Source organism: Poecile atricapillus, chromosome W (assembly GCF_030490865.1).
Source record: "Poecile atricapillus isolate bPoeAtr1 chromosome W, bPoeAtr1.hap1, whole genome shotgun sequence".
NCBI lineage: Eukaryota > Metazoa > Chordata > Aves > Passeriformes > Paridae > Poecile > Poecile atricapillus.
The window spans coordinates 9,698,391-9,723,114 of record NC_081288.1 but is presented as its reverse complement, the minus strand read 5'-3'; the positions used below and the strand labels follow the sequence as shown (position 1 = coordinate 9,723,114).

Genomic DNA, 24,724 nt, shown 5'->3' with positions numbered 1-24,724 from the left:
ATTAACTTCAGAGAATTTTACAAAAGCCATCAGATTCCTGATTCTACAACACAAGCACAAGCCTCTACAGTTTCAAAAGTCAATGGGAATATTCAGATCTGAACATCACAGTAGATTCATCATAATAAATCACAAAGGGTTCAGCAGTAATGTTGTAAACATTTTTTTTCATCTTCCCAAACAGAGCAAAATATTAAAACATTAAGAAAGTGAACCTCATGTTTAAGAGCTTCCAAACAAAATCTCATTAATTAGTGCCAATTGGAATTAGGGATTCTGGTGTAACTTACATTACACCAGGTAATGTTATAAAACATTATGTGACTTATGTTTGATAGTGCTACATCACTTATCCTTCAATTGTAGCTAATATTTGTATAAAACACATATATGTTTTTATGCCATATTTTCTAAAGAAGTATTTCAGAGAGGGGTTTTACAGAATACTATCACTGGATTTTAGGGAATTTTTTTTCAAATCTAGTTACCCATAACATGGGAAGGAAAGAGACATTTTCTAATCTATGAGCTAAAAATCTAGAATACATTTATAAATGACTTTCTATATATAATGATGACAGACATAGATGTGTCAGTGTCTTAGAATGTATATATCACCTATGAACTACATGCACCCCAAATACCAGGTTTTCTTTTACGAAATGATGGTTTCTTAAAACTTAAATGAATAAAGAAAAAAATCTAGAAAAAATGGAAAAAAATTCTAGCAGAAAAAAATCCCCCGACGACCCAAAACCTCAAACCCAGCAGTTTACAAAATTCTTCTAACATAATTACAGGGTTTGAGAGCTTAATGGGGGTCACAGACTAGTGTTTCCTGGACTGTACTGGGTATTTCTTTATAAATCTACATAGGAAATGCTTTAGGAAATGTAATTTGTTTCTGAAGTGAAGCAGCACAGCAGTTCAAGTGTGTCTGCACTCCAGCTAATGAGAACAACAATGTAAACTGGAAGAGAAGGACTCAGATGGGCAAGTCTCCCAGCTCTTCCTACCCTGTTTTATATCCACACAAACCATTAAAAATGTCATTTAGAGATCCCAGTGCAGGCCCAGTATGATGGTCAGGGCTTGAGGGAGAGTGTCTGTTCAAAGAAGAGAGGTTAAGGGAACTGAGCTTGAAAAAAAACACCTAACTGTGTCTTCAAGTCTAAAATGAAGAAGTACTGAGTAGACAGACTCTTCTAAGGGATGCACCATGAAGGACAAAAGGCACAAGTTGCACAAGGGAAGTGAAGCACTCTTTGACATGAGAGCAGTGAATTGTCAGAACAGAATGCACAGAGGGACAGTAAAATCTCCATCCTTAGAGATTTTCAAAATCCATCTTGGCAAGACCTGTAGACATCTGCTCTAACTTAGAAATTAGCCTAGCTTTGAGGTCAAGATGGGACTGTATGACCTTCAAAGCACCTTTCCAACCTGATTTTTTGGTGATCTGTGATGACTGAGAAGTTTAGATAGGAAATATTTTCAAAATATTATACAGACACCAACATCTTGATGGATATACTGCAACAATGCTGCATAAGGAGTGAAAGATTAGGGAGTTCAGTATATATTTTAATTAAATTAAAGTTTTGATGTTCCATAACTGCAGTGTCTGAGATAAAAATACCCTCCAGAGAAGCCATTTGTGTTTTGACACATACGTATGTGTTTCTATGTGTGTGCCTGTACACATATGGTAAAAATGCTACTTCTCTAACATTGTCAAAACTTCTTGTTTTCCATCATGAGTTTTTGGGCCCAATGATGAAGGAACAGGAAGAAAAGAGATAAAATGTGTTCCTCTTCCTAGGTTATCATTCTTCAGACAAGCAATGCTCAAACAGGCGGTAAGAACAGAAGTACTCAGTGCAGCCTACACTACCACTGTCACAAGAATCACTTTTACTGCCTGAAAAAAATATCTGAAGGCATTAGAATAAAATTCTCTATATTACACTGTGCCTGATCAAATGGGCAAAGGACAAACTCATTTATTCCATTCCATTCTTCCTAGAAGACCACAATATTTCTACTGCTGGTTACAACTTAGGGATCATAAAAGGAGCATCAATATGATGTAAGTGATTAACCCAGACAGTAACATTTCTAAAAAAAAAAGAGTAATTGTTTCTAACATCAACTCAGACAAGAAGCATGATTTTATTTCACTGTTGCTCACTTGCATCATATATACACCAAAAACACAGCTACAAAGGAGATTACAGAAAATGCATTCCAGAAATGAATGAAGTAAATATTACCTCCAAACCTTATGACTTCCTGAGTCTTATGTCATCATGTTTTACTAATGCTATATAGCAGCTGAAAAAAAAGACTCAGTCTTGAAATATTCTTCCATTAAATAAACTGCATTAAACTTAAACTTTAGGTGGGTAACTCTCATTCTGATTCACTCCATCCATCACCCTTCCTGACTATCTTTTCACCTCTGGCAACTGCTGACTGTCTAAGTCAAGGAGTTATCCAGATTTGAGAAATCAAACCTGTTAAACTCATCCCACACACACACTAAAGAAATCCTCAGCATATAATCCTCCTTCAGACCTTCCTCCATAGTAGTTATTAAATTTCGAACCCTGCCTTCAGTCTTAGTTAGTGGCTGGCCCACTTAGCCTGCCTGGCCATAACGCCCCAGGGAAAAGGCTTGCCAGGCAGTGTAAGAGCACCAGCACATTGGATGCTTGAGCTGGGTTTGACATCAGCAAACAGCTTGCAAAGTGAGTAAGGTGAGATAATCAAAGCTGTGTTTTGATAGGAACCACTTAGATTGGATGAGAGAGAGTGTCAAAGAAAGACCAGCTGGGGAACAGAAGTAGGGTTTAGCAAGGAGATTAGAGGGAAGATACAGACAGATGGAGAATGTGAACAGAAATTGAACTAAGACCCGAATTCCCGATGTAGAAAACTCATGAAGTTCTGAAGGAGAGCCAAAAGGCAGGCTTCCTCTGCAGTCTCACACCAAGGGAGAAATTTCAGGCTCTGCATCAAAATTTCACAGAGATGTCTAAGCCATGTCTTGTGATAGACTTACCTCTGTATTTGGAGTTTCTAAAGAGATGACTTAGGCAGCGCAGCACTAGCCAACATGGCTACTGTTAATTCCTCTCTCATGTCTTCATTTAAAATGCAGGGACTGAAAGCACTTACCATGTCATTATGGATTCCACTCCCTGAGCTGAACATTTCAGTATGTTAATCACTTTCTCTACCAGAGTTCAGCTCCTTCTTGGTAAAAAATTGAAAATTATTTTGAGAAACTGAACTAAGAAGATAAGCACAAATGAAAAACTTGTTCTCTCCAAGTGGGCTTTGAGAACTGTTGACAAGATAGCTTCTGAAATTCTGCATTGGTGTCAGCAGAGCCAACCTCGTCCTGTAAATAAAATTTGTCTGCACTATAATGTCCATTTGTCAGCAGCCATTCATCTTAAAAGCATGCTGAAGGAAATAGTTGAAAGACTTTTTATAAAAATGACATTTCAGTGAATTATATGAAAGTTATTTTAAATTAATATTTTTTTATTATTTTTCTTTAATTGAGCTTTAGAACCTAGAAAATAATTTGTAAACCTAATTTTAACAGAATCATAACATTTCTGTGCAGAATTGATAAAAATAAACTAATACATAATTAAGAAATTCACTGTTTTGAGAGAAAAAAACACAGGAAATAGGAACACAGAAGACTCAGAAGACAGGCTTCCTGAGTGACCATGACACCAAAAGCAGTCTGAATAATCTAGAACTTTACTGTAGTCATTTGAGAAATGAGGGGATTGATTTCATTCTAAAGTAAAATCTAAAATAAGTGGATTAATTACTGTTCCCTTGGAATATTTCTGCCTGCAGATTATAAGATGAATATACAGTGACCAGATCAGGTGGGATTTTTCACCACCAATATCTAATGTTAAACATGTTATTCTTATGTTATTCCAATCCTTCACACCTTAGCTAGGTAGACTGGTTGTGTCAGCCAAGGAAGACAAGAGATTTCCAGACTTCAGAAGAGAAATGGAAAGAGAAAAGTAAAATAGGGAGCAAATTCCACTTCAGCTAAGGGATGGAAGGAATAAAATGGGGATATTTAGGCTATTTGATTATGCCTGTCTCAGCTTCCCATCTTTTAAATGAGGACTGCATCACTGCAGACACTTGTATTATAGAAAGGGCCACAGCTGAGCGGCTTGTTTACTCAGCACTCTGTGGCAAATGCTACACTAATACAAATTAACAGCAAAGATGTGTGTGATACTGTGTAAGAAGAGCCATGAATACTAAAGAAGTTGTTTTTAATTTTAGAATTTAATTTTTAAACATAATTCTGTTAACTCATAGTGCTCAAGATATCGTTGTCTTGGAAAGGAAAACAGTCATGTAGGCTATCAACCCCTTTATGCTATTCCAAATATTCAGATGTAATAGAGTTTCACTAAAATATATCAGTTCTAAGACATCTGTGCTATTGTAGTTACAAAGTTCATATCTACTAAATATCCCAGGCCACAGATTGAGATAGCCCATCCTGTGCCTCTACTGGATGTGTAGAGTGGTTAATATTTGTCCTATTTAACATAATGGTTAACACAGTGAAAGACTCTTCTTCATTTTTGGTCTTCTTTCTAGACCAACACAGCCAAATCCTTCAGACATCTAACTAACATTGTCTAAATATTTCATCCTTTCTCTTATGTTCAACTTTGAACCATCTCATCCTCTAACTCTTCAGTGGTGCTGAGCTAAACTGCAATTAGTATTAAAGCTGAAGTCTCACCAGCCACTGAGCAGGGAAGAACTGCAACATGAATCCTGCACAGGCACCAGTTGTCAGTATTTCCCAAGAACACCTCTAACTTTCATGGAAGCACTTGATATTTTTAAGTCATATTAAGTCTGAACATTTGCATACCCTGGACCATTTTCACTACCGGTATTGCCTAATCAGCAATATTCCTGCTTTGTTTTGGTTTTTTCATTCGGTACCTGTAGCATCTATATCATTATTGCAATTTTGGAACATCACTCTGAATTGCAATTCTGCTTTCCATAGTAATTATCTTTCCTATATCAATCTAAAAATGCTATATGAGTCATTTCTTCATGCTTTAAATTACAACTGAATTATTAAAGAGAAAAGCCTAGGACAACCCCCTGTTTGATACACTTAAAACTGCTTTCCTGTTTGACAGTGACCATATTGAATTAAGATACTCACTTTCCAGCTGGCAGATGGAAAGAAAACTTCCATTTAAAATCACCATTGAAAAAAAAAATAGCTTAGCAATAATGTTGTGCTGGAGTAAGAATGTAAAGAAATGCAGCAGAAGGGACTATTTTTCTGAGTATTTAATAATGAAATTTAATCTTGCAGCAATAATATCCAAAACCATATGTCAATCTTTACAAATTATTTTTAATAAGAAATCACTGTCTCAGAGAAGCAATACTTGACTAGAGGGATTTTGAGGATCAGAACCAAAGGAAAGTTAGTTCTAAATTAGGCAAGTCTCATTAATTGAAAAAGAAGAAAGAAAAAGAAAGAAAGAAAGAAAGAAAGAAAGAAAGAAAGAAAGAAAGAAAGAAAGAAAGAAAGAAAGAAAGAAAGAAAGAAAGAAAGAAAGAAAGAAAGAAAGAAAGAAAGAAAGAAAGAAAGAAAGAAAGAAAGAAAGAAAGAAAGAAAGAAAGAAAGAAAGAAAGAAAGAAAGAAAGAAAGAAAGAAAGAAAGAAAGAAAGAAAGAAAGAAAGAAAGAAAGAAAGAAAGAAAGAAAGAAAGAAAGAAAGAAAGAAAGAAAGAAAAGAAACTGTTAGATGCTATCAGAACACATTGCATTTTGAAACAATGATAGCACAAATGGATCTGGTCTAGCCAGTATTTTTACAGATAAGAAGCAAATGTTCAGAGATCTGGTATACAATTTATGAAGCTTATAATGCTCTGAAGAATATTACAAACACAAGCACATCTAGCACAAAGATTACTGAACTATCTTCATGTAATCTTTTGTTATTTTTATATTTTTGGGTGATTATATGGAGTATATCTAGCTCAGCAAATATTTTTCATATTTTTCCTAAGGTAATAATGTAGAATTTTGAAATTTTTAGTACCACATATGCTAAAAATAAGTTAGGAATTATTATAAACAAATTAGCCTTCTTCAGAAGAAAACTCAGTAGGAAGCTCTGTCCTAATTGTAACCCAAACAGATTCAAATCCCAGTTGGGAATACCAGTCCAAACCAATGACTGTCTCCTTTTGGACATAAACACAGTACAGAAGATAATTTACATCAGCTAATTTGATCTATTGTTCAGCTTTTACTGCACCAAACAACTGCTAATAAAGCACAGACAGCACTTTCTTTCTAACAAAGATTTTACAGACATTGTTCTTCTGCTCCTTTTGGAGAAAGTACATTTATTTTATCAGAATTGCTTTCGGAGCTTCAGTCAAGGATGCCTATAAAACTGTAGACAGAATAAAATGCAGGAAGCCAGAATTATCGGGAGAACATGTGAAAGAAATCCTCTTTTTATTTCAGTCAGACAATTATGCTGGTAGAACTTTTACCCTCTTATTCATACTAACTACAGTAATCTGTGGCTTGAGAGGAGATGCAGATCTGAAGCAAAACAGAGCTGAAGTAGACCAAAATTTGCTCATGGGTACATGTCCCTCTGTCTTTCTTCTGTTCCTGCCTGGTTCCACTGTATAAAATTTATACCCTGTATTTAATACTTTAAAACAAGGAGCATAATATTTACCTAATTCCACACCAAATATTCCAAGTATTATTATTAAAACAGATAACCACGGTACTCAAGTCAACCATAAAGTGAAAGAGGTACTATTGTACCTCTGTTCTTCTTTGTCTTTATGGAAGATAAAAGATTGGGGGATGGGATTTGTGGCCAGGGATGGTTTTCTTAATGTCTACATAAGAGCTGGCTAGAGAGAAAGATGGATGAACGGAAAGCAGGATAGAAAAGGCCCAGGTGACATAAAACCAAGGCTCTTTCTCAACTCTGCCATGAATCTCATGCTTTATAAAAGATTTTTAAGGAAAAAGACTGAACACTACAATAACTTTCTACTATGCATGAACGTCCCTTGGTTGAATAGAGAAGGTGTGAAAGCAATGAATACAAAAGTATCAGGCAGAAAAGACTGACCCAGTTAAATGTGCTTTAGAAAATAATGTTAACATGACATCTTGCCCAAATGTGGGATATTCTGTCTCTTTGGAAGACCTGACAGATGGAAAAAAAGATGCCCCACTTGAGTCCCATGAATGTTATTCCAAAGGATTTCAAATACTTCAGAGGAAACAGTAGCTTGAAATGTTAATGGGACTCTAAATTGTAAATAATTCAGACCACTGGTGGAAAAATAATCTTAAATCTAGCTAAAACCACATGGTTAAAGGAAAAGATAGATAAGTCTTATTTTATTATTTACACAAGATAAGATTGTTGAGAATTATTTCTAAATGTGACAGAGATTGTCTTTGTAACTCAGTTCCCAGCGAATTTGTTTGAAGCACACAAAAAAAGCACGTGACAATAGTCAAGTACAAAAGGAAATTGGTGGGAAACATCTACACCTTCTCTGGATTGCTGGCCTGAATTCAGTCTCAAGATAAGATTTCCCATCCATAAGCAATGAACCAGCATTATTCAGGCCTAGTGACTTAGCCTGTTGCTAAGTGTATTAAAACACTGTCAGACATTCCTGCATGTGCAGTTCACAAACTGCATGAAATACATATGAATTATGCAAATCAGACTTCTCCCAGATCATTCTTTAAGACTGGTTTATGCATGCTCAAAATGAAGGACTTGTTGCCACCAGTGTCCGGAGAATTTTCATTAAACTACAGCCCAGTAATGTCACTTAGAAGCAAAGCTAAAAAAAATCTTTGCACTTAAATTTAGTTACTACTAAAGATGGTTTCTCACTCAACACCCATCTGTACTGAAACCCAAATTACCTTCTGTTTCCACAGAAGGTAATTCCTCCTTTACACGGAAGTATAGTTTTTACACAAATCAAAATGTTATTCCCTTTTTCTGGGCTGAATCATGGAACTAAAATGGAAAATTAAAGTCATTGAATTAAGCCTTTTGCAGTACAACAATGTGACCACATGTGTGTCAGACCAAAAATCACTTCTGAATATTTTACAGTAACTAAAAAAAATATAACAAAGTACCAAGTCCTTTTAGGTGGAATTAAGTACAGATAACAAGAAACCAAAGGAAGTACCTATGTCTTCTGCTTCAACAGTAGAAGAATTATGTTACCTGACATTCTGCCATGACATTAAGAAATGAACCTACTCCCTGCTTCTGAGGAGCCTCAGCAAACAGAAATATCCACCTTCAAACAGGGTAATTATCCCTACCTTTTTCTGTCTATTCATTATCCAGGGAGAATGCTCCTTGCTGAACTGGTGATCAGCTTAGTCCTGAATAAACAAGCAAAACATGATGGATATGGTAGATGGAAGGTCTTAATTCTACTGAGAACAATTACCTTGTTTTCCCTTTTCAGTGCTCAGAAGTACAGCATGTCTGACGCTGTCACTTGTGGATGCCCCGTGTCCCTAGAAATATTTAAGGCCAGGTGGGATGGGGATTGGAGCAACCTGGTGTAGTGAAAGGTGTCCCTGGTAGCAGAGGAAGTTGGAACTAGATGAATTTTAAAGTCCCTTCCAATGCACATCATTCTGTGATTCTGTGGAATCATCAAGTCTTTACCTTCTGGTTTTAGAGTTCAAAGTTTCAGAATGCTACACAAGATGATATACATTAATGTGTTAATAAAGCCATCTAAAAGAAACTCCACTCTTAAAATCAGTATATTTCTGCTCCTGATATAATAGAAGAAATCTTGCATTTTTTGTGTAAATAGAGACATATTTGGGGGGATTGTCCTTTAAATAGTTACTTTTTTTTTTACTATATTATGAACACTTGATTTATTTTCCCCTTACAAGTATGGTAAATCACACCAGATAAAAATGTCAAGAAAAGTCCCTCTTAATAAACATATTGATAGGATTTACTCTAAGTGCTAAAGCTGAAATGTACAGTTTCTACCCTAAAGCTGACAGGCTGTTGACAGATGTGTCTTTGCATTAGTTTCATGAACACAAATATTTCTGCTGAGTCTATGCATTGCTTAGCTGTAGATGTTTTATTTGTGTGACAGGTCATGTGCAAGATCTTCTGCAATTTGCCTCAGTTTAGCTGAACCGACATTCTGCATCCAAAGGCAAAAGAAAGACAACTCCCATCTTTGATTACACATATGCAATCTGTACAAGTGCCAAAGATGACTGTGACTGGCACATGATTCTGTAGCGCACTGGTGTAGAGCTGCTTCTTTATTACGTTAGACAGGTACTCACAATTTTTTTGTTGCTGCTGAAAGGATGAATTGGAATCTTCACTTCCAGATTCTATTGAATAGTTCCTGGTGCTCTCATGGAAACCACTCCTATGGCTATTCACTCTATTGAACCATATCATGCTGGACTGCTCAAAAGTCAAATAAAATCAGTTCTGGGGAGCTCATTGCCCCAGGGAGTGCAAGAGACAAAGCTCACAAAACAGCAAAACTGGGAATCTTTGCAAAATGCCAATTCTAATGAGTGGCTTTCACAAATTATCTTGTGATGACAAGATACAATTTCTAATATTTTCTTGACTCAGCTATACTTGATTTCTAATAGGTATTGCTATTACATACTAATATGTATTACTAATGCACAGCACATAGGAACTAAAAAAACAGGCATAGGGGCAAGCAATACTTTTTCTTTGGATGAACAGGCATCCACCATTTATATAATTTGTAGTGTTCACATAGAGATAGAGAATATGAGAGACAAGCAAGTGGAATTGTAATGCAACCACCCAGCTTGTTGCTGGAAAATTAAATGTGCCACCACTGAAAGTAATGTTACCTCGATATTTTTATTATGTGATTAGCTACGAGGGTGCTTTTCAGCCTTTCACTTATTCTAGATAAGGTAAAATGCTGCAATAATTTTCTTTATAAGGTGCATTAAAGAAAATAATTATATTTCAAGCAACAGTTCTAAGACACAGAGAGATAATTTAATTATCTTAGTTATAGTCTCCATAATATCTCCCTGAAATGTAAAAAAAAAAAAAATTCTATTGGAAGAAATGCATGATTGATGAAAAAGCACTGTCTGAAGGACAGGTTATCATTTGATTGTAAATATCAGAAAGAGATCAATTTTAGTCTTACACTTTTAGTGCCACCAATTGGGTAAGGATCAAATTTTTTGCTCAATTGCCATGAAAAAAGCACCTGTGAATCATATATGAATACATAAGCACCCTTTTCACCTGCAGTGTTTATGAATGCAGACAAAGACATAACCCTGATTCATGAACTAATAAAAAAGTGATGGGATATTCATCCATGTAAAAAATATTCATATACATATTCCATTTCCTTAAGGAAATGAAAGATCAATCTTTCATTTCCATTTTATTCTTTTATGTTCAGTTCTAGTAAATTCTCTTTCTCAGAGGGAGCTGTTTTATAAGTTTTTCCGTACTGAACTCCACTCTTTTGAATGACATAACTGTCCCCTTCTATTTTTTTTTTTATTTTCCCTTTCTATTTTTTTTTTTTTCTATTCAATTTTTTTAACTAGGAAATTAGGAACTCTACAGTCAGGAGCCACAAAAGTGTACACAGAAATTTAACACACTTTAGTTGTTGTGGGCACTGTACATACACAGAATGAATAAAAAACAGCCCATGTCAAAAATATTTCAAAGTAAAGGCAGCATCTTACTTTCACGCTTAAAAGGATAGTCTAAAAGTGATCTTATATTTAAACTTAAGTATAACAACACCATGTGGCTCTAGCAACAAAGATGTAGAGTTGAAAAAATGTCAACAAGGTTTACACTTTGCCAACAATGAAACTGTGTATGCTTTCACAGAACTCTTTAACGTGATATAATGTACAAAAGAAATCACTGTCCAGTCTTTCTTCTGCTTCACAAGAAAACCCTAAACCCCTCACACAGCCCTAAACCCATGGTATAAACAAATGGACATGCTGAGGGGAATACTGTAAGTCTTGTGGAAACTAGATAATTTAGGTCTTATACTATAGAACTGTCCTTCATAACATAACTGGACTGAGTAATTGAGAACAGAAACTGATACAGAAACTGCAGAAGTATCTTATACCCCTGTTTCCAGATGCTGATGAAGTCAGTTGATTACATTCTTCAGGATCACTGTAAATATTTTTCTTCTTCTTGGCCATGTGCCTTTTCCTGCTTTAAACTTCACATACCTGATCCCAGCATAAGCTAACTGAGCCTCAGACACATAATAACCAAAACTCTATCAGAGAGTATAACAACCTTAATGCTTGACATAGCATCAAAGCTGAAGTCAGCTATGATGGTCATGGGAAATTTACCAAGCAGCTTCATTGTTCTTCGGGTTCAAGGCAAAATTGTAAACAGCATGTTGGTACAAAAAGAAACAATGGTGTAAAGCTCTTTGTTTTCATGTCTCTTTAAAGAGTAATGTATGTGTTCAAAATCTACTGTAAAGACCTTTAAACAATGAGTTGTTCATAGAATTCAACATCCATATTCATGGATATCATATCATTGTATGTTGATACATATCATTGTATCCATAGAAGGATAAAATTTATATCAAATATATGTATGTATCTGTGAAACAAGTGTACTGAATAATTTGTTCTCAGAAATGGGTTTACTATACTTTTACAATTATATAACATTTTACAATATTATACCTATACTCCAATATTAAGTATATTAATATATTAATCCATGAGCAACCTTCTTCAAGATGCTGTACCAAGAGCTCTACATGAAATTTTAGTGCTCATGCTATTTTCCCCCACTGTGCTTATTGTTCATTAGCAAAAGATGTTTAAATGGAGTGCCAATGCCATAACTATGGCTTTCCCTTCAAACTTCCAAGTACTGTTTTCCAAGCAGTAATAGCATGAAAAGCATTTAATACTGCACAAATACGTGAAGCTGCAGGAACTACTTACAGTGGGAGCCTTTGAGGGTATAACAAAGACAATGTTGCATTTGAAAGCCAGCCAAATTATCAGAGAGAACAAACCCTCTTTATGTTATCCAGTCTGTACTAATCACTTGTATTCACAGATAACTGAACATGAAAGTTAAATATTTCTGAATGGTAACTCTTCCAGAGTTCTGAAAAGATACTGATGCATCAACTGACAGAAGGGAATGGTCTCAGATAAAAGGACAGCCAAGAACATATCTTACTATAAAGCTATTTTCTTTTTTGCCAACACTTATTTCTTTAATTCATAAATATCAATCTAATTCCCAAATATGAAATCTTACTTCTCAAGGAAAAGAAATACTGCAGAAATTAAAATTTTGATCCTACTGATGTCAGCCTCTTCTGACCCCTATAAGAAACAGCCCTCAAAACTTGCATTACTTCCTGATAATCCTCCTTATCCAAAACAAACAAATTAAATATGGATTTTTGATATGAGACTGGTCTGGGAAAGATAAAAAATGTACACACTGGGACACAAGATTATCTACAGAATCACACATGGCTAAGAAACCTCATGAAGGTCAAAAAGGACAGCAAAGTAAAGCAATTATAAATCTGGTGTTATCTGTCTTTCAGAAGGCACATGCAGTAATTTCAAGGTAAATGCACTACAGACTGTGGCACAAGAGCTGGATGTTGTATGATTAGAAAGGAAATGGTTTCAATTCTCTGAAGAATTTTCAGGAAGCCAAATACTGGCAATGAATTGCCATATAAAACACAAAGTGCCATCCAAATTAGGAAAATGAACTTGTTGTGTTACTTCCTGAATATTAGTAGGACTGTAATACTGGTTTCTCTGTTTCCTGGCAAAGCAGTGAAGGAAATAGCCATTGCTTTAGACAGCAGATATTCCTCTGGACTTTTCAGCAATGTGTGCAAAAAGACTACATACACATGTATTGGAAATGAGTGTGTCTGTCCTCATGCTGTACTGATATCTGTAGAATTGCATATTATAAAAAAAAAAAAAAGCAAGCAAATACTTCTTACCATAAAACCCTCAGTGTACTGAAATTGAGCTCTGGAACTGTCTTCTGCTGTGGGACTCAGGGGTTTAGGATCAGACATAGAGCGTTGCATCATCTTTCCTGCCTTTGGGCTTGATGGAGGAACTTTGGCCATGTCAGCATGCAGCATCTTCTGAGGGCTGATGTCATCAGTGATGGGTTTCTCATAAGGTACAAATGCTGACTCTATAACTTTGCTTGGTGAAACGGGTGAAATGGGTGAATAGAGAACTTTGGGGGATTTGGGAGGGGAAGGGACTACCTGTAATGTGGAGTCTGGACGAAGGTGGGATGAGTATCCTATCTCTAATGGTGTTGGACGTTTTTTATCTTTCTGAGGAGATGAAGCTGACAGATATTGGGGACTTTGAGTGTCTGATGCTGTCTCCGTTTGACATCCCAGACTTTCTCCTTTATATGTCTTTTCTGGAGCTGAAATATGCTTTATGATTTCAACCTTAGCATCCCATCGGGCCCTGATTGAAGGTGTTCTTATTGTTCCTACAGGTTCTGTTTGCACAGAAATCTCTGCCACTGTCTGAACTGCAATACTAGATACCTTGGAGAATGGTTTAGCTTTGTCTGCCTCAGTGGTGCTCTCGCTGTATTTCCCTACACGAGGCTTCCTTCTGGATCTGCTGGAAAGATCCCATTCATCCTGATCTTCATCATCTGTCTGAACACTTGTATCAACACTCTTCTTAGATCTCCGCCTCCTGTTGGTGTAACCTCTGTCTGCTCCATCTTCATCATCAGTTTGCACTCCACTGTCCACTATTTTTTTGAAACACCGGGGCTCTCCTTCCAGGGTCTCCTCAAACTCTTCATAAGGACCACGTAATTTTGGCATAGAACTTCTCTTTTTCAATTGTTTTTCCTCTCTAACATCAATATCCTTAAGAGACATTTCTGAAACTGAGCTTAGGATACCAGACCTGGGTATGTATTGGGTAATGCCATCAGTCTGAACTGTATACCATGCTTGACTTTGTGGAATTTCAACACCCAGCACTCCTGAAGCTGTAGTGGTTGTGTCATCAGTAGGCCAAAATTGGCCATTTTCTGTGCTTGCATACTGTCCCTCCAAAAGTGTTTGATCTGTGGTAGTTTGTGGTGAGCCAGTTCCTGAAGGATCATAACCATACTGATATATTTGACGAAGTTTTTGCTCCTCTAACTGTTGGTGGAGCTGCTGTTGGAGTTGTTGGAATTGTTCAAGCTGCAATTGCTGCTGCGCTAATGTCTCTTGTCTCATCATAAACTGAGCTTGTCGTTCCTCCTCCTGCTGAAATAAGAGATGATGTTTCATGGATTGCAACTCCTCAAGCTTTTTTTGCACCATAAACTTTTCTTGTTCCCTAAATCTTTGAATTTCCTGACGTTCCCATTCCAGCTCTTCTGCAAAGCGCTGCTGCTTAATTTTCTCAAGCTCAAGAAGTTCCCGCTCCAAATCAAGCTGCTGCTGTTTGCCTTCTTCAGGGGCAATGAGAAGGGCAACCTCATCATCAATTACATCTGTATAAACTTCAGATGCTGTAGTTAAAGCAGGTATCAAGCTGGTTGGCTCAGTGGTAATAGTTTCTATAGAATGAGGTGGCAACCCTGTCTCCATACCAACAGCAGTAATTGCTTTATCTTTTTCAGCTGCCACAGTTGTCAAGAAACTATATGATCTTGGAAGTGGTTGAGTCTGTTGCAAAGTTGATAAAGAGGGCACTGAGTCAATTGTTTGGAGAGTAGGTAAATCTCTGACACTTGTACTGAAAATAGAACCAGGTTGTGTGGTGATGGCAAACGTGGATGGGATTGGAGTTGCTACTGAAGAATAAACAACACCATTGGATGACCTTAAAACACTTCCAACGCCAAACTGGGAACCCACAGATGACACCATTCTTGCTTGGGAATACTGTGGTGTACTGAGCCCAAGGCCAGAAATCTGCCGAGTCTCTGGATATGGACCTGTAGTCTTGCTTGAGTAATCCATAACCTCACCTGAAATTACAGGGCATAGTTACAGTCCAGTCCCACAAAAGAATGCTGCTTTTCGGATTCTGAAAGTCATCCCATCTTGATGAAATAAATGGGAAGGGGAAACTGCATGCAAATCTTCAGGTTAATGATATACTTTAGATGTGAAGGAAACAGCATTTCTGAACATGCAGGCACATGCAGGCACCTCTGTGCAAACACATACGTAAAATGAAGAAATGAAAAACACGTGTAATCCGGAATAATTTGTCACACTGTCCAAAAGAAAACAAAACAACAGAAAGAGGGGAAAAACAATAAAAAAATTATCCTGAAATGAGGTGAGGAACATCAAAATTATATTTCAAAGAAAGATCTGCTGCTGTGTCATACTGACCTGTAGTTACTCTTCCAGAAGTAAGATCTACTGCTGTATCAGTTGCCCCAACTCGATAATCAAAGCTATTTTTGCTTCTGTATGCAAATAGTCCAGCTTCTGATAAATTTGTGTCAGACATAGATGGTTTCATACCTCCAATTCCTCGATAGCCATATGACCCTGAACGATCATACTGATAATGGTCATCTCTGTAGCCAAAGCGATCTTCAGGAAGTGTAGTAGAAGGCTGCTGTGCTGTACAGCTCCTACCAAATGGCAATTTATAAACCATATCACAGCAGACAGCTCTTCTCCCTGCAGTCAGATCTACAGGCTTTTCATCATCTTCAATTACTGTTGTTACAATACCTGAAGATGTGTCATCCATTGTTACTACTGTTCTGTGGGATTTTGTAGTGCTAAGGTCAACTGCTCCACTCTCTGCTGGCTCCTGAGAAGTGGAGAGATCAGTCCAACCATTTGTAACACCAACAGGTGGCACAGTAACAGGCTTTGTAGCAGCCCACGTCACTGCCTGTGTTGAAGTACCTAGTGATAAATTTATTGGCACTTCATCTCTACCTACAGAGAAGGCCTGGCTGCCTGTTACTCTGTACGCAGGCTCAAAATGTTTGGATGTTGTTAGCTGAAGCGGTGTTGTCATCGCATGTCCCAGATCCACAAGGCTGTCTGTGCTGGTGGTGTAGCTCACAGTGGCAGTGCAGGTCATTACAGTTACTGTCTCAGTGACTACAGGCAGAGAAGTATCAGCAACACATGCAGTGCTAAGATTTATTATGGATGGCTGGACAGTACTTACTGGCCGTCCACTTGTGTCACTTGCTGGCATTTGCCTTCTTACATCCATGGAAACAGCAGAGAGATCCATACAGCTGTCCCTCATTTCAATGTCCATCTTAGTTAATGTGCGAAGATCTATGACATCGCCCAAAGGATGGAACCTTCCATTCTCTCTGTATCTGGGTTGATCTACAATATGTAGTGGCTCTGGAGGTATAGTAATAGCAACACTACCTAAACCATAACCAGGCACTGGACCCTTAACCACAGACACTGTGGTCTTGGTAATGTCTGTTGTTGCTACTACTGATTTTGAAGTAGGTATTTTTTCGAAAGTTGATTGTGTTGTCACAGGAATAGCTTGCAGCGCACCTGAAATATACATACTCTGACCGGCCATACTTTGAATATCCATCGTTTTCATGGATGTAGTAAAAACTGGTTGCATAGGTTGGGGAATCTGTTCTTTAGAAGGTTCTTCTAAAGGCCAGCTGGTAACAGCCTGGCTAGTTATAGCTTCAGTGGGAGTCCCAGGCTCAGATGGCAATGTGATGACAACATAGGTTTCCTGTGAGGGTTTTGCCAACCTTGGTGAAGATTTGTTAGAGTGTGGAGACAAAGGGGAAGTGGGAGATGGTATTTTGTATTCAGCTGTGGATACCAAATTCAGAGTCATACTTGAAGTCAATGACAAGCTTACTGGTTTGGGCTGTATTTCTGCTGGCTTATGAACAGCTATTGGGAGCGGAGGAACTGCTGGTTTAGGAGCAATTGGAGGCTTAGTTACTTCAGGGGGCCTATGACTGAAGACAAGCCCTGCTGGAATGGAGGATGGTTTGGGTGGTACAGGAGGTGGTGTTGGGGTGTATGTTTTTGTGACAGGTACCACATGATCCTTTAATACAGCAATGGACTCTAGTGTTGGAACACTTGTGACTGGAGGTACCACTGTAGGAGCTGTTGCTGCTGGAGCTTTAATCTGTGATTTCTTTTTGGGATAAATGGCTGGCTTGGGTAAAATAGGTGGTGGTGGTAATGGTGGTGGAGGAGGTGGTGGAGGAGGAGGAGGAGGTGGGGGTGGAGAAGGATGTGTAGAAGAATCCAAAGAAGAGCTTCTAAAAAGAGAGAATACTTTGGCTGAAACAGCAGGAGCTGAGGAAGGCACAGAGACCATGCTGGTCTTACTTACAACACTGTGAGTGAGTACAGATGTTTCTGATGCAGGCTCTGAAACTGGTATTGGTGTTATACATATAGGTGGTTGCTCAGATGCAGCATTAGTCAAATCAATTCTTGTCATATCAACACCCAATTCTTTGTGTGGCTCTTCATGATGAATTTTGACACTGACAGCCTCTACTGTACTTTTAGCTTTTCTAGCTGCTTCCTTCTCTGCTTTGGAGGTATCAAAGGTTATGGTATCAGCTGCATATTCCTTGGATTTTGTAACTGTAGGTGCCACTACTAAAGGTACAGTTTCAGGCAAACAAACTGCCATTTTCTCCACACTCTCTGCATCTGATTCAAGAGTTGGTTTTTTTGTGGCTCCGGCAATAGATTCATAAGGCATGCTCACTTCAGAGTACTCTTTTGCAGATGTTAAGGGAACCTGTGTTATTATCCTGACACTTTCAGAATCTGCTGGTTTACTTACACCATCTGCTGGACCTACAAAACCTGTGGTTGCACTATCTATAGGTGAGGAACTATCTGTGGTACAAACTGAAGATGTAGATGATGTTAAGGAAGCTGTATCAGAAGGTAAAACTGATGCAGCACCTTCTGATGTCTCAGAGTATGTCAATATTGATGTCTCATGAGAAATGATTTCTTGAATTTCTCTGGCATAATCTGTTAAGTATTCATCTTCAATTTCCTCTGCTGTAAAATGCTGTGTTATTTTAACATCTGGAATAGAAAGTGTTGTGCTACTGACCGGTGATACATCTGAGATTGCTGAAGTAGTGCTTGATGTTAAAGATGTACTATCCACTATTTCTGCACCACCCGATCCCTTTGTATCAGATGTAGGAATTAAATCTGAAGCTGGCTGTGTTGGACTTGACCCAGGGGTTAGCTGCATTTTCTGTCTTTTCATAAGCTCTTCATAAGCAGCTTCTGCATCTAACAAATGCTTTTCCTCAATGGTAGAAGTTACTGTGCTGTCTAATACAACTATTTCATGACTTTCTGGGATAATATAAGAACTAGAAACAATATCTTCTTGAGGCACAATAGTATGTAAAGTCTCAACACCATAGTAGTCTTTCTCTAGATCACTAATTTTCTGTGGTTCATCATACACCTGTTCTGAAGCTCTTGGTTTTTTCTCTTTTCCTTTCTGTTGTATATATTCACTGCTCTCATCTTGTCGCATAACAAGATTAGTATCAATAGTTGCATTGTAAGTATCCTCTACTAAAGATTCATAAATATAATCCTCTATTAGCATTCCACCATATAAAGATTCTTTTTCAAATACTTCATCTTTTTCATTTGACATTTGAAATGATTTGGACTTATGCATCATCTCCTCATATACCTCTTCAGCACTTTTTAATGTCTTTTGACCAATCTCTTCTTTTGGGAGTCCAGTTGATTGTTCATCTGTTGGTGAGTATAGAGAGACAGCAGTAGGCAATTTGTAAACTTTTTGCACTTCTATTATTTTTTCTGGGCTGATTTCAAAACCTTCAGGTTCTGACTCAATGCTGGGTGAATATTCAGAACAAGAAGATCTGTGCAGCTCTTCCATTTCTGCAGCCTGTCGTAATTCTTCTGTTGGAGATGCATCTTCAATGGGAGAAAGATTACTTGGTGGAGTCTTTGGACGTTCCCTTCTTCTCTGGGCTCTGAGTTCATCCTTGTCCTTTTTAGACTTTTTGCTAGAACTTTTTCTTTGTTGCTGTTCTAATTCACGTTGTTTCTCTTGTTCCTTTAGCAGCTCTTCCTCTTCCCGTAGTTCTTCTTCTTCTGAAGAATCTTCAATAGTGGGAAGAAGAGGACCATGTGTTCGATGCCTTGCTTTGCGCTGTTGTTTGCTCTCTCCTCCCAGTTTTTTGTGACTAGGACTACTGTCACTGTCTTCATCAAGTGATGACACTGAAGTAGGAGATGTACCTGGTGTGAAACTAGAAGCATGTAAACTAGAAGATCCTTCTCCTCTAGATCGATCTTCTGGTGAATCTGTAAGACTCTCCATCTCTAGCTCAGGCTCCTCATCAAAATATAAAATACCTTTCTGTTGTTCAGATACTTCAGAATATTTGTTTGTTATTGTACTATTTAGTTCTATTGTTTTGAAACGTCGAAGACCTCCTCCTCCAGATACTGCAAGTTCTTCACTGTCTTGACTTTTACTTTCCCTGTATTTTGGCTCTGGGCTTTCATCAAAAGTCTCATCATCATCATCATGCCATGAATGTCGTCTTCCTGCATCCTCATCATAGCCTGCACTACTTTTCCGTGCCATTCTTCTGTGTTTTCCAGCTGTTCCTTTGGCTTTGCTTTTCACTTCTTCTTTCCTTTGGCTTTCAGCTGCACTGATCTCCTTGAGTTGATTTCTAATGAATTCATCATCTTCAGAACCTGAAGCATCTTCATCAGCACTCATCTCTATAATCTGCTTTCTAATGAAGTCTTCTTCATCACCTGATCCCTGACTGTCATCTCGTTTGTATTCATCACTGCTTGAAGAACCAACACTAGTTCTTCTTTTTCTCCTTGGGACAGGTGAGTTTTCACTCTCACTGCTGTCTTCCACAGAGTCATAGCGTTGTTGTCTCCTTGCTGATATGTCATCTCCTTCATGTTCTTCCTTGTAGTCTGCCCGGGAGGAAGCAGTTCCTTTGCCCTCTTCTACAATCGTTCCTTCACCTTTGATAGCTTTTAAGTCTTCCTCATCTGAACTGTAAGATTCCAGAGTGACGGGCAAAGGCTTTGTTTTAAGTTGATCCTTTGTCTGTTCGCCATATGTTTCAGAAAGCTCTTTGCTTTTTTCAGATTTTTCATCAGAAAGAGTGCTTGCCTGAGCTTCTAAAATTGAGAGTACAGTACTTTCCAATTTAGCTAGATCTGAGGGGCTTGGTGGACTTTCTTGTGAAACAGTTTCTTTTTTATTAGATTCTTTGAGTAAATCCTTTTCATCAGTGGGGATATGACTTGGAATTTCACCAAGTGAACTTGATATCCCATCAGAAGAATACCCGGTGTCACTCAGACCTTGTGGACTTTTCTGTTGCTGAGAGCTTGATGTGTCTGATTTTTCATCCTCCTTTTCCTAAAAAAATAAATACATAATGCGTGTGTATATATTTATATAAAAATTCTTAATGTCTCCTGGCATTTAATTTTTTTTTTTTCCAAAAGGTTGAATTCATGCCTCAGATGTAGACACTAATTTTGCTATTCAAAGCTATTAGAATAATACAAAAAAGTTCCTCGAATTTTGAGTTTTTGCATTGACTCTAACTAGGCTTTGCATGTCTGTCCACACTGGCAACTGATTTTACTACTTTCAAGATGAACTTCTACTTTTCAATATAAAATGCAATTGTTTTATGAACACTTAGTAATGATAACCTGCCGCTTCACCACACATGCATGGGGCAGGTTGCCCAAGGGTTTATTTATTTGAAGATTTTATTTACTATATTTCAAAGCTGTCTACATGGTTTTTTGATACAGAGTAATATAGCTTGACAAATGTCTGCAGAATTTCTGGAGTCTGCTCCTTTCTCTGCCCATTGAACATTTTATAATTGTCTAGAAATATGTCAATCTCCTTAAATTTTGCACTCATGGTTTACTTTTGTTGATTGAAGTATTACACATTGCAATATGCAACAGAATGCATAGAGTACTGAAACATGATTTATTGACATCTGGAATGTCCCCACATATTAGAATGTCCCCTACAATTGGGCACTGTACAAATATTTTTTGAGAACCTCATAAAAAAGAAGTTTCTTGGTAAATTGCTACTGCAGAATGAGCTAGATGCTGGTAGGGCAGTGTAATGACAGGGAGGAAAGCATGATGGTCAGCCATTGATTAAAGGAAGAAAACAAGGTGGGCACTCCTGACTGAGCATCAGAACCAATGTTTTCCTTCTCATCCCTAATTAAACACCCTTAGTCATCCTATCTTCTAGATCCTTCTACCTCATTCTGTGCAACAAGCATCTTGATCTCCTTCCATAAATAACAAAAATACTAAAAATATCCCACAGCAAGTATTTCTGCACCAGTTTCATTCTGCTTCTCGCAGCTGTGAAATGCTCTGTACTTAGTGAAAGTAGCTCATTGTTCGGCTAAAATACAGCTCACTCCAAAATACAGGTCACCTTAGCTCTACTCTGGGTTGACAATTTTAGGAAGCGTCAGATCCACTGGCAATTTGAGAACAAATTCCCCACATCCTCTGGCAATCAGAGAACAAGTAAAGTCTCACAATTTTCATATTATGATGTGATTTCTATTCTTGTTAGCACTCTCAATAATAGAAATAGGTAGTATTTACCAGCTTTGCTAATCTGAGTCAGTGATTTCCAAAGCAGAGCAAATCATTTATTTAAAGGTTTAACGTATCAACTTCATTGGTAACCTGATTATTTGAAAAGTAGTTAAAAATACTGTGGAATAAATCTACTAGAAAAATGATAATGAATGTTAATTATAGTTTAAAATTAAATTTAGACTCATGTTAAGTTGCTATCAACTACAAGTATTTTCAAAGTTTATTTACATTAAAGTTACACTTAGGGTCAAAATATCAGAATTCAAATATTTTTTATAGTCAGTCATATTACTTTTTAAAACCAGTCAGGTTTAGATTTAATTTACATTTAAGTTATGTGGTCTTACTTTTTGACATATCACTTTGAACATAATCCTACATTGAAACACTAATATTTATATTATTAAAGTATTTATATTATTAATACAGTAATATATTAATTAATATTTTAATAATTAATCATAATTCACTGGAGTGATTTATTCTATTGTCTGCAAAATCAGATGCTATACTGAATATAAACTATTTTTTTTTACCAACATTAAAACCAGTATTGCAAATTTAAATATCTGATGTCACAGAAAAATCCATTGCAAATAAAAATCCAATGTGAAAACAAACATTTTTAAGGACTTCTTGAATGATAAGGCTGTGATTAATATATAAACGTGAGATACCTGCAGTACTTAAAACAGCTTTGCAAAGGCATCACCATTTGAAGCCTACACCTCTCAATACTCTGAAAAATCTACTATTGGATATTCTCCAGCCCTTAAGGACAGAATTATGTATGGTCTTTAATGAAAGTCAGCAATTAAGCATAATTAATAATTTCAGGTTTTGTATGTTATATTAACATTTTTGTTCCCTTTATTAAAAAGGAAAGTGTTTAAGGGAAATTTATTTTGCTATGTTTAAAAAATATATATATTACTAAAACCAAGTGAGTTTTCCCTCTATAAATAACACACTCCTCACTAAAACTTCACCTATGACATTTGATTATTACTTTTTCATGTATGACCAGTATGTTCGTACTTATGAAGACATACCCAGCAAAACTTGCTATGATCAATTTAGATGAGTCACTAAAAAATGCAAATATTGCTCAAACTCAGAAGGTTTCCCAGGAGTTGATGGACAGAATGCATCCATCTGGTGAAAGTGAACCTCTCAGATCTTGGCTGTCCAAGATGTTATGAAACCATCGATTACAAAGCAGAGACTGAAGGCATCAGTTGAACAGTTAAGTGCAGAAAAAAGGTAGAGAACAACTGGCCGTGGAACAGCTTCAGCCATTCTCCTTGCAGCTGAGTCCAAAGTCTATTTCCTACTGTGACCAAACCAGAGGAGATAGCAAGGAATATTGCTGCTGCCCTGGTGTTGAACCTCGGTGTATGACAAAAATGACTGCTATGAATCACAGGAAACTGAATATGAGAAAATCTGCTGCTTGTACAGAAAGGAGAAGAAAACGATCTACAATAAAGACAGACTTAGTTTCTCACTAGAAAAAAATGGGATGAGAAAAATCCAACTTTCTTTTTAAGATTACCAAAATATGAATATATTTTCTAATGTTTTTATTTGTATCATTGCCTGCACCATGGTGCATGCAAAAATTATCCTGCATATCATGTTTTGAGATCAATATGCATGTAACTTACAATAAGCAATACTTAAAACAAAAGCCTCTGGGCTTTTTTTTTCCCTATTTCGTGTAATTGAGGATTTAGGATATTGTCACCAGCTACATCTATTCTTAAAGGACTGCTAACTTATTTTCTGCGGTGTCGGCTATCACATCCACAAAGACAGCATCATTGTTAAGCTTGGAAACATATAATAAACCTCAGATTTTTAGATGAATAACAAAATATTGCAGAAACAATGTTGATAAGGATCATATATATATTCCACAACTCTCTGAAAATAAAAAAAAATGCATTTCAATTAAAAAAAACACACTTTTTTTTTTCTTGTAAATTAGGAAATATTTTGGTACATGTAGAATTACTGGGCTTTTCTGAGTATTTCAATGGCATTTCCTCTGAGTTTGTCTACTGTGTGATTTTAATACTGGACAAATTTAGCTCTAATACAGACATTGATGAGAGAAACTTCTTGAGAAATGAGGAAGAAGGAGACTTATAAAAGTTGCAGTCTGGATAAGACTTTAAAAACAGCAAATGCAACCTCTTTAACTAATGTTAAAAATAATCTAATGTAAATCTGTATTTGTGCTATTCCAGTGGCATTTCTGTGATGCCAGTCAATCCATTATACAACTATTTTGTATTAGAAATTTCAGCTTTATAAATATTATTTGCTTGTACTCTTCCTCACTTTTACTATTCTTATTTGAAAATATAAAGCTTAGGGTTCAGAAAACATCTGGATGCCGTACTTGTGAGCATGTTTTAGTGGTGAAGGTGCTAGCGCTGAGCAGACGGTTGGGCCCCATGACCTTAGGTCTTTTTCAACTTTAATGATTCTATGATTCTATGAAAAAGTTCCATCAGTTACCAAATCAAAGCAGAAATTCATTAAAAGAAAAATACGGCAAAAAGAAAAAAAAAAAGGCCTTTAAAAAAAAAGTATAGCTAGCAAGATTATATTCTGTTGCAGAGGACAGAAATTTTATTTTGCAAAGAAACTCATAATTTTTAAAAGGTCAGACTGTTTATAGAAGAAATAAAGATATCTACATTATAAAAAAAAAGGTTTCACAAAGTAGAAAAGAAACACAGTTGACTAAACTCTGTAATATGCATTTCAATTTTACATTTTCAAAATGAAACAATTTATTTGTATCCAGAAAAATTGCTTACAGACAAGTCTTATCCTCCTTTTTCTATCTCTCTGGGC

At 36.8% G+C, this 24,724-nt stretch overlaps 1 protein-coding gene across 1 annotated transcript in view; it reads right to left on the bottom strand.

The window, feature by feature from the left end:
• LOC131591802 (protein piccolo) overlaps positions 1-24,724 on the bottom strand; it is a 309,295-nt gene that overhangs the window by 147,863 nt on the left and 136,708 nt on the right. The window contains exons 6-7 of the mRNA XM_058862865.1: positions 15,557-20,618; positions 13,172-15,183 (exon numbers count right to left, since the gene is read on the bottom strand). Of these exons, the coding sequence (XP_058718848.1) occupies positions 13,172-15,183; positions 15,557-20,618 (7,074 nt within the window). The remainder of the gene's footprint in view (positions 1-13,171; positions 15,184-15,556; positions 20,619-24,724) is intronic.